The following is a 17,792-nucleotide window of genomic DNA, read 5'->3' as shown; positions in this document are numbered from 1 at the left end:
CTTTTTGTGTTCTGGATAACAAAATAACACCCTAATTGTACTTGAACTTTCAGAATGATAGGTTGTTGAATGACTGGTTATTCTTGGTTTGCAGAAAAATTTTACTAGAGCAATGGTCTTTCCCAAGATTAAAGCATCTTGACACATTTAATATTGCTGCATATGCTACAGGTGGTGGAAGGGCCTTGTTAACACAGTACTTGGGCAACTGAGACTGTTGATCCTAAGTTTGAGGCTAGCCTGGATTCATTACAAAGCCTAGTCTTAAAAAAAAAAAAAAATTGGAGCCGGGCGGTTGTGGCGCACGCCTGTAATCCCAGCACTCGGGGAGGCAGAGGTAGGCGGATTTCTGGGTTCAAGGCCAGCCTTGTCTACAGAGTGAGTTCCAGGACAGCCAAGGCTACACATATAAACCTTGTCTTGAAAAAAACGAAAAATCAAAAAAAAAAAATTAGAAATACTATGAACTCATATCAGGCATCGGTGTTTTGTCTGCATGTCTGTCTGTACAGCACGTACTTGGTGTGCCTTCAGAGGCTGGAAGAGGTCAGATGCTGAAACTGTAGTTCTCCATAGATAGATGAGGCCCAGTCCTGTGGCTTCACCCTATTAGTTAGGCGCCCTGTTCAGGGTGCTTTCTATGGGGCTACTGCATTTGCAGTTGAAATACACCTTGATTGCTTTTGAGAGATTGCTTTTTGAGAGTTTCATTGGTTTTAATTTGTTCTTATGATTAGTTTCTTTGTCACATTAAGCAGCAGAAGTGTGTGTCTCAGTGAAGGAGACTAACACGGAGGAATTACTCGGATCTATGTCAGCCATCCTCCGAAGGCTGAGTGTGGCAGAGTGGAGAAAGCCGCGGCTTCCCTGATGTTTCACTGGCCTGCCTGTTCTCTTTCTTATTTAGGCAAGTTAGGAAGTCGACATTGAATCCCAATGCAAAGGAGTTCAACCCTCGCTCTTTCTCTCAGGTAAGACCTTTATAGCTGGTTTCTGAAGAAGCTTCATTGTGGTCTTCATGGCTTTTCTCCTGAGCACCGGCTCAGCTGTAGGACACTGAGACAGTGTGTCCTACAGGCTTGTCAGTCATGCTGTGCTGCTGTAAGAACACGGCTGGGAGGAAGAGCCCAGAGTGTAAGCTCTTGATGAGTGAGACTGCCAGGCCCCAGACACTTGCTCCACCACACCAGAGTCCATGTCCTTAGCAAACAGGAGGCGAGGCAAAAGGGTCATGAGTTTGCTCAGTGTCAGCCATGTAGTGAGACCCTGCCCAAAAACACAACAATGAAAGAAAAAAATGGATGGACCTTTTCTGGTTCTTGTAAAATTACTACAATTTTTGTATGTTTTTCATTGATAACTATCTTGGCTTGATCAGATAGATATAGATGCAGTGCTGATATCAAATCTGTGCTTATACCAGCCTCTAACACTGAGAAATGTCTACAGCTTAAGTTTTTCTTTTTCTAACTCCTGGAAACTGAATAAAAAGTGCTAGTTAGAAACAAATTGGCAGAATGATTAGGGAGCTGCTGTGAAGATTGGTTTCATAGTTGCTTTTCATCTTGACCGAGTTGATGTTGAATTCTGTTTTTGTAGCCAAAGCCTTCTACTACCCCAACTTCCCCTCGGCCTCAGGCACAAGCCAGCCCATCCATGGTGGGTCATCAGCAGCCAGCTCCAGTGTACACCCAGCCTGTGTGTTTTGCACCCAACATGATGTATCCTGTCCCCGTGAGCCCGGGCGTGCAAGTAAGTCCCATGGTTAGGATTTGCTGGACACCGTAGCTTGCATTTAGCACAAGTGTCCTAGGTTGGCACTAACTGGACACCTGATGGTGGGGAGGGTTAAGAGTGGGTGGTGGGTAGGGGTTGGTGTATTGTATCATTAGCATGTGGATCTATACATCAGGATTAATTTTCAAGAAAATGGCTTACATTTACTATAGCCCAGAGTTGTTCCTTTTAGTTGTGGGTATTATTTTGAATAGCTCATAGGGAATCAGGAAAGCACAGGCCAGATCACATTAAAAGACAGAGATAGAATATATTGTTACCATGTGAATCTAATGCTGTGTTTTCAATCCCATCAAGCCTTTATACCCAATACCTATGACGCCCATGCCAGTGAGCCAAGCCAAGACCTACAGAGCAGGTAAAGGTGAGAATAGCCCTGCCTGTGTGCGTGTGTCTGCGTGCTGCATGAAGTAAGCCCCAGTGTGCAGTGAGAATTCACAGGGTGTGTGCTCACTTCTGATGGCCAGTGTGAGCATCACGTGACTCTTGATGAGCAGATATCACATAGTAATCATGTGAAAAAAATATGTGTAAACATTGTATATGGTGTGAGTATGTGCATGTGTGCACACAGTGTGCATGGAGGTTAAAAGAAGACTGTAAGAATTCTCCTTGGTGGGTTCTAGGATCAAACTCACATCATCGGATTTGGCCACATGTACCTTTACCTGATGAGCCATCTTGCCAACCCTGTAAATGTCCCTCCCCGTCCCTGTCCCTGTCCCCATCCCCGTCCCCGTCGCCTGCCTACCACCACCACCACCACAACACACACACACACACACAGTCTCTCCCTCTCCCTTTCTAACCTTGGCTAGCCTGGAACTTACTATATAGACCAGGCTTTCGTACAATTCATATAAATCTGCTTGCCCCCCACGTGCTGGCATTAAAGGTGTGCCCACCACACCTGGCCTTCTTTTTAAAGATGCATTTTGAGACTGGCACACGCACTCCAAGAGTGCTGCTGCTCTTGGAGATGACCCAGGCTTCATGTCCAGCTCCCACAAGGTGCCGCACAGCTTACCTACCTCCAGTCCCAAGGAATTCAGTGCCCTCTTCTGGCCTCCATGCACACCACGTGTACACATAGTATATTGACATACATGTAGGCAAAACATTCATACACATATCTGTCTTTTTATTTTTGTTTTCTATATATGAACATTTGGCCAGCGTGTTTGTACTTGTACTGTATGGACGCAGGGAAGCCAGAAATGGGCAGTAAAACCCAGGACTGGTACCCAGTCAGCTGTGAGCTGCCTGCCATGCACGTTCTGGGAACCTGCATGAACTCTGACCTTAACTGATAAGCCATCTCTCTAGACTCTATTTGGTATTTTCTGCCAAAAGAAATACATTTTAGAAATTTCAACCTGAAGTCTAAATTGAAATTTTAACAGGATTGGTTTGGTTTATTTGGAATTGTTTTCAGACATAGTCTCACTGTGTAACCCTGACTGGTCTGGAACTGGCTATGTAGAGCAGGTTAACCTCAAACTCCATATCGATCCTCTATCTCTGTAATACCTGGAATTAAAGACCACGTACCACCACACTGGCTGGTTTTCTTTTTTGGATTAGGTTGTTTCGAGACAGGGTTTCTCTGTGTAGCCCTGGCTGTCCTGGAACCCCTGATCTTGCTTTCTGTCCTCAGGTTCTGAGCTTCATGCCTGTACCACCCGCAGGGCTGAAGTCAATTGTCTTACGCTTGGCATCATTGCCATCTGTAACTGGTATTTTTTTCTACAGTGGGGAGAAGTCTATTGCTGACTGTGGGTGCTCATTAGCAATCATTAGACTTAGTAGTAGCAACCCTTTAGTTGATTAGGATGATGAAAAAGATCTCCAAATATTGCCACATGGCCTCTGTTGGGCAAAATTGCTCCTAACAGAGAGCCAATGACATGTGAAGTGGCTAAAGTATGGTTCATGCAAAGTGTAATCTGAATATCCATTGACTTGTGGAGAAACACACTACAGCCAAGTAAATATAATATCTTTTGTGAGGCAGGTATCTGGGGCTAGTGTGTTTCTCGTCGCTTTGTATGCATGTATTTGCTTTGCAAAGGATCCCAAACCAACCTCAAAAGCTGAGGCCCTTGAATGTCTGCTGTCCTCGCCTCTACTTCCCTTGTGCACCAAGTCTAGTCATGCACTGTCTCTGCTGGTTCATGCGCAAAGATACAACACAAGTAGTGAAGAGATTTTTACTGAGATTAACTAGGCAGTTTTTTATTTGATAAAAGTAATATTTAGGTTTATGGGGGGGGGGGTTCCCCACCGAATCAAATACCCTTTCCTTTTTCTAACAATAGCAGTTTCTTTAAATGTTCAGCCAATCTTTTTCAATATTTAAAGTAATAAACACATCGATAAAAAATAGTTGCTATAGATCTGTTGCCCGAGTAAGCAAGCCATGTTACGTGTTCTTTGTGCTGTACCCCTTGTAAGGCATGCAGTTCCTCCCGGAGTTAGCATGACATCAGGAACAGACATGACAGCTACAGTTGATGTGCCATTTGTGATGTGAGCATTACACAGGCCTTCCTGCCTCTGTTTCCTGGGTGTGGGATTAAAGATTTGCTCAGCTCTTAGCTGACATCAAGAGAAGGAACCTTCATAGGAATATGGAAGCAAACATACATTGCACACAGAAAGCAATTTTTCCTTTCTTTTTGTGCAGTGTGGGGATGGTGTTAAGTAGAAACCTCCTGCTTGGTGTACTCGGTACTGTATGGTAGCAGAGGAGACAGAGGGGAGCGGCTGGTGGAGCTGTTTGGTGCAGAAGTCCTAAGCTTAGTGGCTCTGACAAAATGCAACTGGGCTGGGAGTAAAGCAGGAATAGAGTGATGGGTGTTGGGTTTGTATCAGCTTTTCTGTCATCTGTCTGTCTTCGGAAAGGAACCTTTCATGACCTTAAACATGTTATAATTTGGAGTATCAGACAGTCCCTAGGGTCTCCTCCCATCGTAATACCATATTCTATGCTATGAAAACCAGGTGAAGGGAAGGTCCCTGCACAGCTAAACTCTGAAGGATGAATCACTTTCCTGGAGCTGACTGGAACGAGAGCTCAGAGCAGCTGGAGAAGGGTGGGAGCTGGGTAAGACAGCTTTGAAAGGCAGGGCCAGAGTCGGGTCACACAGAGCCTTGTAGACCACACAGATGCATGACTTGTACTGAAAAGGTTTTCTTTCCTTTTAATACATTTCCTTTTTCTTTACTGCAGTACCAAATATGCCCCAACAGCGACAAGACCAGCATCATCAAAGCACCATGATGCACCCTGCCTCTGCTGCAGGGCCGCCCATCGTAGCCACCCCGCCCGCCTACTCCACTCAGTATGTTGCCTACAGCCCTCAGCAGTTTCCCAATCAACCTCTGGTCCAGCATGTGCCGCATTATCAGTCTCAGGTAAGGCCAGGGAGCCCAACGCACTTCCCTCTGAAGAAAAGCATCTCGTTTCCATTGTTTGTGTTTATGGGGTTTTTTGGCTTTGTTTTATGGATAGTTAAGGAATTGGGGCCTTTTAAATGTGTTTCTTTTTTTTATGTGTACGATTATTTTTTGCATGTTTTAAACCACATGCTGTGCCTAGTGTACTTGAAGCCTGTTGGAGAGGGCACATGATGCTCTTGCAGACGGTCCCGGGGCTTAGGTATTGTCCCCATACCTATTTCAGAAGATACTTTGGTCTCCATGGACATCTACATACACACAAAGAACAAATATACATAAAGAAAATAAATCTTAAAAAGAAAAAATTGAAACGGAAGCATCCAAGAAATAGAACTTTGAAATGTTTCTGGGAACCATAGAGCTGGGATTCAGAAGAGACTGGGACAGAGCAGTGGCTCAGTAGGAGTCGTTTCCTGCTGGGGACGGGGCCAGGCTTGCTGCCCAGCACGTGCATGGTGGCTCACAAGGTAGAACTTAATTACTGTTCCAGGGCATCCGATGCCTTATTCAAGCCCCTTCCAGCATGACACATGTGCATGCATACACCCGAAACACATACATAGGGAATCTTTAAAAAAAGAATCTTAACTAGATTTCACATCACTAATTTGGCATAATGAATGTTCTCTTGTCTAAATACAGCATCCTCATGTGTACAGTCCTGTCATACAAGGTAGTGCCAGGATGATGGCACCACCAACACATGCTCAGCCGGGTTTAGTGTCTTCTTCAGCCGCTCAATTCGGGGCTCACGAGCAGACGCACGCGATGTATGGTAGGAAACATTTTATTGTCTCTTCTCTGTGTGACTGTAGTTCTACAACTCTATAAAGATACTCTGTTTTAAGAATAGCCTGAGGTAGGAATAGTGGGGTGACTGGATCCTGGCTACTAGTGGTAGTGGGGAGACTATAAAATACAGGATCATTTGAGCTGAGGGTGAGAGACAGACCTGGGCAACAGAGAGACCCTACTTCAAAAAAACTTAGTAAAAATAACCTGACTCTGACAGTGAGTGTTGAGAGTCTTAAAACAAAAGCAAACTTATGTCAGACTTACTGGTAATTCATCTCTACTTTGTACCTGCATCCCTCTGTCTTGATATGTTTCTCCTTTAGAAAACGATGAGCTGGGCATGGGGGTGTGCACTTTCAATCCCAGCTCTCGGGGGTTCAGGGCAGAGGCAGGCAGATCTCTGTGAGTTGGAGGCCAGCCTGGTCTGCAAAGCAAGTCCAGGGCAGTCAGGGCTATATCGTAAGACCCTGTTTCAGAGAGGAAAAACAAACTGACAACGTGTAACGAGAGAGCATCTTTTGGGGGAACGCTGTACTTTCCTTCTTCCTGCCCCAGGTCATTCTCCTTATCCTGCCTAAGCCTTGTGGGAAAGGGTGTATCATAGTGTCTTTCCTACTTCCTGCATCTTACTACGCAAAGTCAGTCGCCTGATCGCCTTACAGTATGCTTTTTACAGTCACCTTAAATTACTCTCCACGTTAAATGACAGCACTATACAAACTTAACACACACATGTTTTTCCTAGTGACATTTGAATTCTTTGGAATGTTAGATAAGGTTGGGTGACTCCTCAGTTGAGAAGTGTGCACCTTGGGACTGAGAGTGGGAGCGCACGCAGCCGTGCACTCGCTGTGTCTCATCCTCTTAGCTGGATGCCTCAAGTGAGCATGTGCGGGGCAGTAAGGTCTGCGATCTGGTAAACGTGATCATTCCTGATGCTTTAACGTTATGCAGGCTAAGAGGAGCATTGGCCACCCGACGTGTACTGAGCAGGGACCCATGCCGTGGGAACCCTTGCCTTTATAAAACCCTGAGGTCTTCTGGTTCCACGTTTGGTCACAGTCATCCCCATTGTCATGAGTTTGTACTGGGTATATGAGAGAGCAGGGCGAGTGATGTGTTTGGGAAGCGGTCAGTCCGTGGCCTGGCGTGGGAGAACGCCTATAAATCTCAGCTCTGTGGGCACCGTGAAAAAGGAGGATCCAGTATTGAGAACAGTCTGGGCGGTGTAGTAAGACCCTGACTCAGATAAAAGTCCTCCTGTGTTTGGATTAATAGAGTGACAGCCTGACCTGGTTTATATTTTCATCATGATGTGTCTGTCCTTCAGCATGTGGTCAGTTGTACTCTCTGGGATTAGATCAGACCTTGTGTGGAAAGGCGCTGGTGGTATCGCTTGCTGGCTCGTGCACCATTGCATGCATTTCCAGCCTTCTAGCTTGTTAAAAGGCTTGGTTGCCGTTCTTCTGTTAGGACACTGCTGAGTACTGCATGATTCAGAAGGAGAAGAGACACCTCTTTCCTGCTGTTTCTGGCATGCCCTCCCACTGGATTAAGAGGACACTTTGGAGCTGAAATTTGTAGTGCCTTTAGGAACAGTCACTGTGTGGCTGCCATTGCAGTGCTATGTGGAAGCCACCTCCCGGGCTACTGATATGGATGTGCCTTTGTCAGGCAGGTCTTGTATAAAAAGCACTCTAGGAAAAGCATTGTTTGCGGGATTTTCCCACAGTCACAAATTATTTTTTAATATGTTGACACAAGTTTGTCAGTACCTTGGCTGCTCCATAGATCAGTTACACCAAACATATACACTGTTTGAAAACTGTTGTATGGAAATGCTAATTTTGTGTTCTTTTCCTTTGAAAAGTATGTCTTTTATATAACCCAAGAAGTCAGACACTTGAAGATGTTGATTTACAGTGCAGTGATGAGTTGTCCTCAGTCCTGCTGCTGATCTGCCTTTTTGTTGATCATTACTGCTGTGGTCAAGGCAAAGGCCCTCCTTGTGTTGAGGAGGACTGCATGGTGTCACCGTGTACTCTCTGAGGAAGGACTGACTTCTATTAGCATTCTCACTTTGTTGCCTCTGCCCTCCGAAGTGGTCACTGTAACTTCTGTTCTCCTCATAGCCAGTCTCCTGCTCATCTCACTGGGTATTAGAGCAATGGTTTCATTTTCAGAAACAATGATAGCACTGTCTGAATGACAGGTCATCCAGAAGAATTGAATGTTTCTTACTATCCCCACTCACACTCCTCCAAAAAAAGACAGGGTCTCTATATAGCCCTGGCTGTCCTTGAACTTGCTATACAGGCCAGGCTGGCCTTGAATTCAGAGATTCACCTGCTTCTACCTCCCAAGTACTTGGATTAGAGGTGTGAACAGCCACACCAGCTAAATATTTTTAACATGTATAGTTTAATGCAGATAAGTTTTTTTTAAGTACAAATAAACATACAGAAATAGAATTTCCCATAATCCTTCTGCCCGACATCTACTTGTTAATATTCATATATTATGAATATTAGACAGACACATTTTAGTATGAATAGTGTGATACTTAAATTTATATTTTTATGAAATGAACCTTGGGATTTACTACCCAAGGGCCTGTGGTGACATTTGTGTTGCTGTCAAAAATTATGTATCATGAATTTGCTTAAATACTGTTTTATCTGGGTACCTTGCTTATGTCAAGGCTGTTTGATGGATGCCATGTTGGTCTTTTTATCAGTTAATGGTTCTCTATCAGATAATAATCTTATTCTTTTTATTTAAGCAAGTCAGCGTGCGGACTTGCTACCTCAGTACAGAAGGAAAGCCTTCCGGTTCAGTCCTGTTCGCTTGTAAATCTCTGCAGCAATGCTTATTTACAGTGCTGGCCACCCCTGTCAGAACGATCCGTGCCTGAATACAAAAGATCACTGAATATGTCGGCCTTTCCAGAACACCAGGAATGCACACCTCAAGAGGCTAATTTACCTTTCTATTTCCCAAATTCAGCATGTCCCAAATTACCATACAACAAGGAGACAAGCCCTTCTTTCTACTTTGCCAGTGAGTTGGGTTTTTTATACTAATTTTAATTACACAGTAAACACTATTTAAGGGATATGTGTTAAAGTAGCTAACTTGTTGGAGAATATTTTCTTTGACCAGACAGAATCATTCAAAGTATGCATGTCTGGGCTGGGGATGTGACTTAGTGGTGGAGTAGCTTGCTCTAGCATGCATCAGGCCCTAAATTCATTCCCTAGTACTAAAACAAAAAAAGGTAAAGAACTTTGGCTCTGTTTATATGGTTCAGACTTTTGTCAGAAGAACTATGTCTTAGCTTAAGAAAAGACTGAGTTCTTTCAGGAAGCAGTTTTGAATACAATGCAAGAGTGTAACTGTGTGGGAAATATCTTATGCCTTCCTCATTCTGGGAAGCTTTTTCTGAACAATAGATAGTATTTTATACTGTATCTCAAGCTTGTGTAAAGCTCATTTGTAGTACCCTGGGACTACAGAGTGGTGTCCTTACTGCAGTCCCTGTAGTACAGGGCAGATGAAAGTCGTTAGACAGTTCTTCTCTGTGTTTGCATGATTAGAGGCTTAAAGTCTTGGGAGCAGGTATACTCATGGTGTCGAGCTTCCTTCAGCACGAGAAGGCCTCAGGAAGCACAGAATGCGATCTAGGCCACCTTCTTCCCTAAGTGAACCCGAGAGATGAATTTTCCCTAATTCCACGGGGCATTGTTTTAAAATGAAGCAGATGATAGGCTTTGGTAGGCTAATTACTAAGAGACCTTTTAGGAATGTATGTTGCTTATGTCACTTTGTATGAAACATGAGTTCTAACAAACATTAAGATTTAATGTTCTTAAATTAGGGACTACATTTTGGGCTATTTTGGAATGAGTACTCATCAATAGGGTTTTAGAAACATTTTTACCTTAAATTTTCATTAATTGTGCCAAGCCAAAGTTAGTTGCTACTTTTTTGGTGCCTGGGATAAGTTACCAAGTAGCGTCCTTTCAGAAGCTCTTGGAAAAGTAGACTTGTTGAGAATGTACATGAGGATTTTAAAGACACAGTTTTGAGGTCTCCAATGCAGTTATCCTAACCATCTGTTAGGATAGCATGGTCTGTTACAGTCATAGTCACTTTCCTGGCAAATGACTGGAAGGTCTTGAATCATCGCCCCTAAGTACTGACAGCCTGAGCATAGCTTCCTCATGAAAGGAGTCTGCCTCACTAAAGCCTGTGGCTGTTGTTGGGGATCTTGTAGCCTTGTTCTGCCTTAGTCCACTGCTATTTTGCCTTGCCTTAGTTTGATGTCTTTTATCTCCTCTGCCCCCTAAAATGTGCTCCTTGAGTTATATCCCCCTTTTGGAATTACTGAAGTTGGAGGATCCTGTTCTGCTTATTTTCAGTGTTTCCAACTGCTGGTGATCACCAGTGACCTGTGCGTCTCAGGTCAAGACGATAGAGCCTGTTTACACATCCAGCGTCTGGCCCTGTGGACTGAAATCGCTTTTGTTAACTTGACTTGGGGACTGTTTCTGAGATCTAGTTAATGTTAATCTAGTTATTTGACATATTTAGAATTTTAAATACTTAAGTCAAGAAGCACTCTGCTCTCAGGAGACCACTTGAGCCTTGTAAGTATAATTTAGCTGCTGATTTCAGAGCTTCTGAGATGGTTCATAGTCTTTCTAGTTTCCCAAGTAGTTAAATTAACCAGTAGAGGAGAAGGCATCTAATTCCGCCCTTTGCTGGAAGCCCTGCTTGCCATTCTCCCAGGACCCCACTCTTGCGCACAGACCCCTGTGTCTTCTCTTTTTGTTGTTTGATAATTTCCCTCTCCTGCTTTTTATTGCCCTTAGCTTTGCTGCTGGTGGGAAGTTTCCATTTCCCCAATTTTCACCTTGTATTCAAGGGAAAGGATTGGATAAGGTGCTTGTGTTTGGACTCTTTGAGCCAGAAAGTGAGCAGATGAAAACATTTCTATGGGCGCTCCTGTAAGTGCTTTGTTAGGATGCTTGCATGTGGGCCGGAGAAGCAGCTCCACAATGCACAGCACTTGGCCTTGGGTCCCAGCACCCAGCAGCTGCTCACTGTAGTTCCGTGGGATCCTGTACTCTGTTCTGGTCTGTGTGAGCATTGCACATATGTGTGTTGCACAGGCAAAACACTCATATACACACAATAAAAATAAATCTTTTTAAAAGATGTATAATAGGGGTAGGAAGGTGGCTCAATGATAAAAATGCCCTTTGGTGAGAGCCTGGCTACTAGCATATCATCTCCAGAGTCTCCGTAAGGGTAGAAAGAGACAACTTCCTCTGCTGGCGTGCACAGGAGAGCCGAGTCACCTTTTTTCACTCCATCTCCCTAGCCTTAAAATGCCCTTATATATAAAAACAAAATTCAAAACTGGGTATGGTAGCAGAATTATGACCCCACTATGTGAGGAGCTAAGGTGAAGGGCCTCTTAGAAGTCCAAGGTCACTTCTGCTGCTGTTGAGCTGGAGGGTTGCTTGGGCTTCACCAAGCCCTGCCTCTGATTGATTATTAATTATTAAATCTTAAGAACATGGCTAAGAGTGTAGCTCAGTGTAGACTGTGTACTTAGTATGCAGGAGGCTCTGGGTCCAATCCTCCATGAACTCTGAGTAAGTGAAGAATACAGCTAAGTGATCCTGACCCTGGCAGGCTATGGTGTCCTGGGGAGTCCACTGGGAAGATGGGGCTGAGTGGTAGGGCCCCGGTCAACTTAAGCTATAAAGGAAGGTAAAGCAAACAAGGAGGGAGGAAGGTCTTTAATTCTCTTTCCAGATGACAGTATCAAGACTTGCCCATTTTCCCAGTTGACAAATGTAATTCTGAGACTTGATGGACACAGTTACTGTGACTGCGGTGGCCGCGTTCCCACAGCATTTTGCTGGAGTTTCCTTCAGAGTTCTTTGATGTTTTCCCACCCATTCTGGGACTGTAACTCAGGGCCTTCTGCACAGAGCTCTGTGCTGAGTTCTGTCTCCAAGCCTTTTACTTATGTTTTTTTAAGCTTTTTTCTCTTCTGAATACTTGAGCTTCTGTACCCACTGTCTTTATGAACTCCCATAAGTAGACCTTCAGGATTGCTTTCCCGCAGTCGGACTTAAAATTGCTATAAAGGAGACTCTTAGGGAACACTGGATGGCATGCAGTGTTTGCCTTTAGAATGCGACACTTGCTCCAGCAGTCACCATCCAGCCGCCTAGTCTGCAGTTGCAGACCCCGTCTCTAAAAACAGAAGTCGTTCTTAAGTGCTATAGTGCTTGGGGGTGGCTTCTCACAATCAGTGAAGTAGAAAACGGACTGCTCTTCCTGACTCAGTGAAAACATTGTGACATTAGGCTGCTGTGGTTTTCTCATTACACATCTGTTGACTAATACAGTCGGGGAAACTTTACCAAGATCTAAACACAATTGCCATCATCAGTCTCACCTGGATTGAGGGACACTGGTGAGGCCTGTCGCCTTGGTGATTGCATACACAGGTCATGCCAGCTCTGGCATTCTGCTTTGCCCTCTCAGATGCATTTGTCACTCAAGACCACACATTGGAAATAGAATGCCCTGCCCTGCCCTGTGATGCCTCAGGAATGTCCCTCACCCTCTATACCAACCAGCTGGTACACAGCCAGCGTCCTCCAAGCTGACTGTTCTTGGGAGTGTTGGCACTAACCTTAAGTGGTTTTGCTTCTCTGCCACACCATACCTGTGTTTGCTGACATATTACCTAAAGTGCATGAAACTGTGACAACATCTGTGTGTGGACTTGGTTGTGGAAGGCTAAGGGCTAAGGGTTCAGTACTGACATATAAACACACACACAGACACACACAGACACACACACACATATATATGGCTTGAGAGCACCCAATTTTCTGCCTGATGTTTAGTTTGCGCCCATGAGCTGTGAAGAGTCACAGGAGCAGTGAGACCTTCCTGGGCTTTTCATCCCCAGGCTGCTGTTCTGTAAAGGCACAGGTTCACTTAATACTTGATTTCCTTGTTTGGTACCAAGGTGGGGCCCCTCCTAGATGGATAAATAGCTGCTGCTGGGTCTTTGTCATTATAGTCACATTTTAAGTTAAGTGTTAAGAAAAACCTGTTCCTTTGGTATTTTTTCTAGCTAACAGGATGGGGTGGTTTCATCTCCAGGCTTTTTGTTAGGAGCTCCTCAGTAGGGAACAGAATAGTGAGTGGGTACAATGTTTGACAGAGTTGATGGCAGTGACGCTGTCCTTGCTCCCAGCTTCACTGGTGTGCATACGGGAACTATTCCAGGACAGTAACATGGTGACATAATCAGATGCTGAGCTTGAGAGAGAGAGACTGCCTGTCTTCATGTGGGCCAGTGTCTTTGTTGTTGTCTGAGTAAATTTAAACTAGCTTGGTGTCAGTGTAGTGTAGAGCTGCAGCACGTGGGTCACATGCTGGCCTGTGAAGCAGAGCCCTTCCATCTACTTTGCAAACTGTGCCTGCTCTCCACAGCTGTAGAGAACGGCACTGCCTGGGTTATTTTGTAGTGGTAGGGAAAGCACTGTGAATTAGGCACAGCGGCTGACAGTGGCCATTGTCGTGTGTCAGTTATACACGTTCCTTTTCCTTTTCCCTCAGTTTCCACCGGCTCCCTCGCTCAGCAGTATGCACATCCTAATGCCACCCTGCATCCACATACTCCCCATCCTCAGCCTTCGGCCACTCCCACTGGACAACAACAAAGCCAGCATGGTGGAAGTCATCCTGCACCCAGTCCTGTTCAGGTAAGGAGAGGCATGGCCTGTGCGTGCACAGCTGCTCCCTTGTCCCTGCTACTTAGTAGACTCCATGTGATCAGGGCTGCCATCCTTAAGTATCTGCGAGTAGTTATGGGTACACAGAAGGTCTTGAAAATGTCATGTTGGGTAGGCCATTCCCTAAGGGTGAGTGTCAGAAACATTGTTAAAAAGCCGCTTGATCTCAAAGTTCTCGGTTAAGTCTAAGGCACTCTGGAATTGCATACCTGAAGGAAGCCAAGCCATAATGTTGCCTTCCCGTTGGCTCCTTACTCACATGTGCTAATGGGGCAGCTCAGGCCTCCTTTGGACTTGTAATTGCCCACCTGAGACTTGGGCTTGAGGAAACCATCTGGACAGGAGATATTTCGTGCTCTCCTCTGTACACCTCCCTGGGGTGTGATGGGCTGTGCTGGCCTGTGGCCTTCACTCTATGACGTTTCCCATTGCTTCACAGCACCATCAGCACCAGGCCGCCCAGGCTCTTCATCTGGCCAGTCCACAGCAGCAGTCGGCTATTTATCATGCGGGGCTGGCACCAACACCACCTTCCATGACTCCTGCCTCTAATACACAGTCTCCACAGAGCAGTTTCCCAGCAGCACAACAGACAGTCTTCACCATCCATCCTTCTCATGTTCAGCCGGCATACACTACCCCACCCCACATGGCCCACGTACCTCAGGTAAACCAGCACTAGCCACGTTTTTGTGAAGGCCACATAGGGAATGGTGGTGGTCAGAGAGGCAGCAAGGAGCCAGTTGCTCCCCAAGCCAGGAAACCCTGTGTGTGGTGCCATCTGCCTGTCTGCCCTTCCTGCTTAGTACGTGACCTTCTGGCCCTCAGTGAATGTTGCTATGACTTTGTGATGGATCAGTGAAATTGTAATTTAGCATTTCCCAGCTGAGACCTTCAACCTCTGAGTCTGGAATGCACCCCAGTCCTCTCCTCTCTGTGTCTGCTTCGCTACGTCTCTCTGGCTTCACCACTGTGTGTATATGTGTACACAGACAGACACCTCTACACACGCGCACATGGGGATCTGAGAGCAGGATGCAGGCACTGCTCTGGGCCTGTTAGTTTGAGTGGTAGTCACACAACTTCTGAGAAGTGTCCCAGCTGTTTTGCCTGGTTACTTCTATCTGCTGTGATCCTATGTTGTGTTTCCAGAGCTTGGGTCTTGGACGGTGGTGCAGTATAACTGAAGCCCCAGAGTAGCCCCAAGATCATCTGGAGCTTTCTTTCCCCGAGTGTAAAGTCTGAGGTTGAAAGGTGTGGTTGCTGATAGAGCCAGGACAGCTGGGCCATGGGGAGGCCCTCTCTGTAGCTATTAGCGTAAGGTGGCTGTATCAGATGTCTGCTACTTTTGATCACAGTTCCCTGAGGCGGGTCTCACTTAGAAGACTTAGTGAATGATTCCATTTCCTGTCTCAGTGTGCCAGTGAGGCTCTGGCAAGGTGTGAGCTAGAGATGCCGTGTAGTTGGGTCTCTTGAAGAAGGCTAGCTTGTTACTGTCCTTCCCCCAGAGCTAAGGGTCTGTAGAATAGCTCCTGTTGGTTGGCTGGCAACAGTGGGGAGGGTAGCCAGTTTGGTCAGTGTGCTTTGGTGGAGTGAGATTTAAGAGAATCAGGGCCCTGTAAGTGTCCAGCAGAGGTTGTGAATTCATGTGTACGATGGGCTCACGCCAAACCTCTCTCATGTGTTTGTGTAAGAAGAGTAGGAGGCTAACAGGGAAAGCAGAGAGCCACGGGCCTGTTTGAAGGTGTGAACCAGTGCTTCGCTGGGGTGATGGTCTAGAGCAATGCACAGGATGGGAGGCAGGAAGCAGCCTCTTCCTGCTCTGCCCACTCCCTGCAGAGCCGAGGTTGAGCTTACCGACCAGTTAGCTAACATCACCTTTCTAACTTAAATTTGCTGCCACTTGGAACGGAGCACAGGGTTGACCCAACTTGAGATTACTCTGTCATCTCAGTGGAGCCAGTAACTGCAGCCTTTGCCCCATCAGCTAAGCTTTTAAAGGGAGGGGCCTAAGTGCTGCTTCACCCTCCTTTTGGGGAACCCATCATGACTGAGGAAGGGCGGAAGAGGAGAGACTCAGGAGGCTGCGGAGGGTGCTGGGGAGGCAGTCCCCTCACAGCCCTTGTCAGTTGCTTTCTGACTTGAAAAGGGCATTGATATCTTTGGCCATGCACCGTAGCAAGCTAAAAAAGTGCCCTTCCCATCCCAATAGAGGCCTGCTTTTGGTGAAGACCTTGCCCTGTGTGGTAATCTGAGCAGACATGTTGGGGACTAGGAGGCTGTAGCCAACTTCCCCATCTTAGTCGTGCAGGATCTACCTCAAGGTGACCCAAGAAGTCCATCTTGCCCCTTCAAGAGCCCTAGTCCAATGAGAGGAATAGTTGACTTGTTTAAGAAGGAGATGTTGCCTGTATGCGTAAAAGAGCTCTCTGTTTCAGGCTCATGTACAGTCAGGAATGGTTCCTTCTCATCCAACTGCCCATGCGCCAATGATGCTAATGACGACACAGCCACCCGGCGGTCCCCAGGCCGCCCTCGCTCAAAGTGCACTACAGCCCATTCCAGTCTCGACAACAGCGCATTTCCCTTATATGACGCACCCTTCAGGTGAGGCGTGTGTGTGCAGGGGCCGCCGGGCACCCCGAGCGTTCTGCTCGCTCGCAGAGGTAGAATGGCAGGCAGGACCAGTGCTTCAGGCTGCAAGCCTGACTAGCGAGGCCCATCCAGGTGTGCACAGGAGGGACCGTGACGGTCAGGGAGCGTCAGGCTCTGTGTGTGTTCTGCTGGTATCAGGGTTGGCTTGAGAAGCAGCAGCCTCATTCTGGGTAGCCGATGCATGCCGAGGACTCAGTTGGCCTTCCTGGTTATGTATGATAGGCTGGACAGGGCAGCGTGTTCCTTCCCGAGTCCTTCATAGGCTGATGTGGGGGGTTTCTGCCCATGGCCAAGTTTGATTGTAGCTTGGAGAAGAGCACTGGTGAGCACGCGCTGTGTGCGGACTGGTCTGAGTGTAGATTTAGCCCAGCCTGTGCCCTGACACAGGACGCCCATGATGTCTCGTACTGATGCTGCTGTGACGACACCTGTCTTCCCTGTGACTTGGAAAGCATTGGTGCTTGGCTAGCATTAGTGGGAGGGGGTGTGAAGGCCTGTGCTCCACAAGCAGCAAGTCCAGGACTTGTATCTGAAGTGATTTTACGTCTGACTGGTTTGTTTCTCCTCACCCCCCTGCCCTCCCCAACCCCACCTTGGCTGCAGCTGGGGGGGGGAGAGGGGGGGCAGCATAAAATCTCCAGTCTTACTCACTAGCACTAGAGTAGTTGACAGTCATGTGCTGCAGACACTAGGCTGGTGGGCAGTTGGTGCCTGTGTTGTTTAAATAGCCACTTTTCTTTTTTACAGTACAAGCCCACCACCAACAGCAGTTGTAAGGCTGCCCTGGAGGAACCGAAAGGCCAAATCCCCTCCTCCCTTCTACTGCTTCTGCCAACTGGAAGCACAGAAAACTAGAACTTCATTTATTTTGTTTTTTAAAAAAGATACACTGATTTAACATCCGATAGGAGTGCTAACAGCTCACTTGCAGTGAGGCTATTTGGACCGAGTAGAGGCATGTAGGACTTGTGGCTGTTACGTAATTCCATGTGCTGTTGCAGGGTCCTGCAAGTGCCCAGCTCTGCTTGCTCAAACTGGAAGTTATTTATTTTTTAATGGCCCTTGAGAGTCATGAACACATCAGCTAGCAACAGAAGTAACAAGAGTGATTCTTGCTGCTATTACCGCTTTAAAAAAAAAAAAATCAAGACTTGGAACGCCCTTTTACTAAACTTGACAGAAGTTCAGTAAATTCTTACCGCCAAACTGACGGATTATTATTTATAAATCAAGTTTGATGAGGCGATCACT

General features: G+C 46.3%; 1 protein-coding gene across 7 annotated transcripts in view; it reads left to right on the top strand.

Moving 5' to 3' along the window:
* Atxn2 (ataxin 2) overlaps positions 1 to 17,713 on the top strand; it is a 96,895-nt gene extending 79,182 nt beyond the window's left edge. For 2 of the 7 annotated variants that reach the window (XM_052168154.1, XM_052168148.1), the window contains 10 exons: positions 908 to 971; positions 1,600 to 1,752; positions 2,095 to 2,161; positions 5,030 to 5,214; positions 5,902 to 6,034; positions 9,061 to 9,114; positions 13,711 to 13,856; positions 14,326 to 14,553; positions 16,325 to 16,493; positions 17,289 to 17,407. In XM_052168154.1, the coding sequence (XP_052024114.1) occupies positions 908 to 971; positions 1,600 to 1,752; positions 2,095 to 2,161; positions 5,030 to 5,214; positions 5,902 to 6,034; positions 9,061 to 9,114; positions 13,711 to 13,856; positions 14,326 to 14,553; positions 16,325 to 16,493; positions 17,289 to 17,317 (1,228 nt within the window). In that variant the 3' untranslated portion in view covers positions 17,318 to 17,407. The other 5 variants (XM_052168149.1, XM_052168153.1, XM_052168152.1 and 2 more) reach the window with 5 other exon arrangements.
* Positions 17,714 to 17,792: the final 79 nt, after the last annotated feature.

Source organism: Apodemus sylvaticus, chromosome 22 (assembly GCF_947179515.1).
Source record: "Apodemus sylvaticus chromosome 22, mApoSyl1.1, whole genome shotgun sequence".
NCBI classification, from domain to species: domain Eukaryota; kingdom Metazoa; phylum Chordata; class Mammalia; order Rodentia; family Muridae; genus Apodemus; species Apodemus sylvaticus.
The sequence above is the reverse complement of the archived record's forward strand: the minus strand, read 5'-3'. Positions and strand labels throughout refer to the sequence as shown.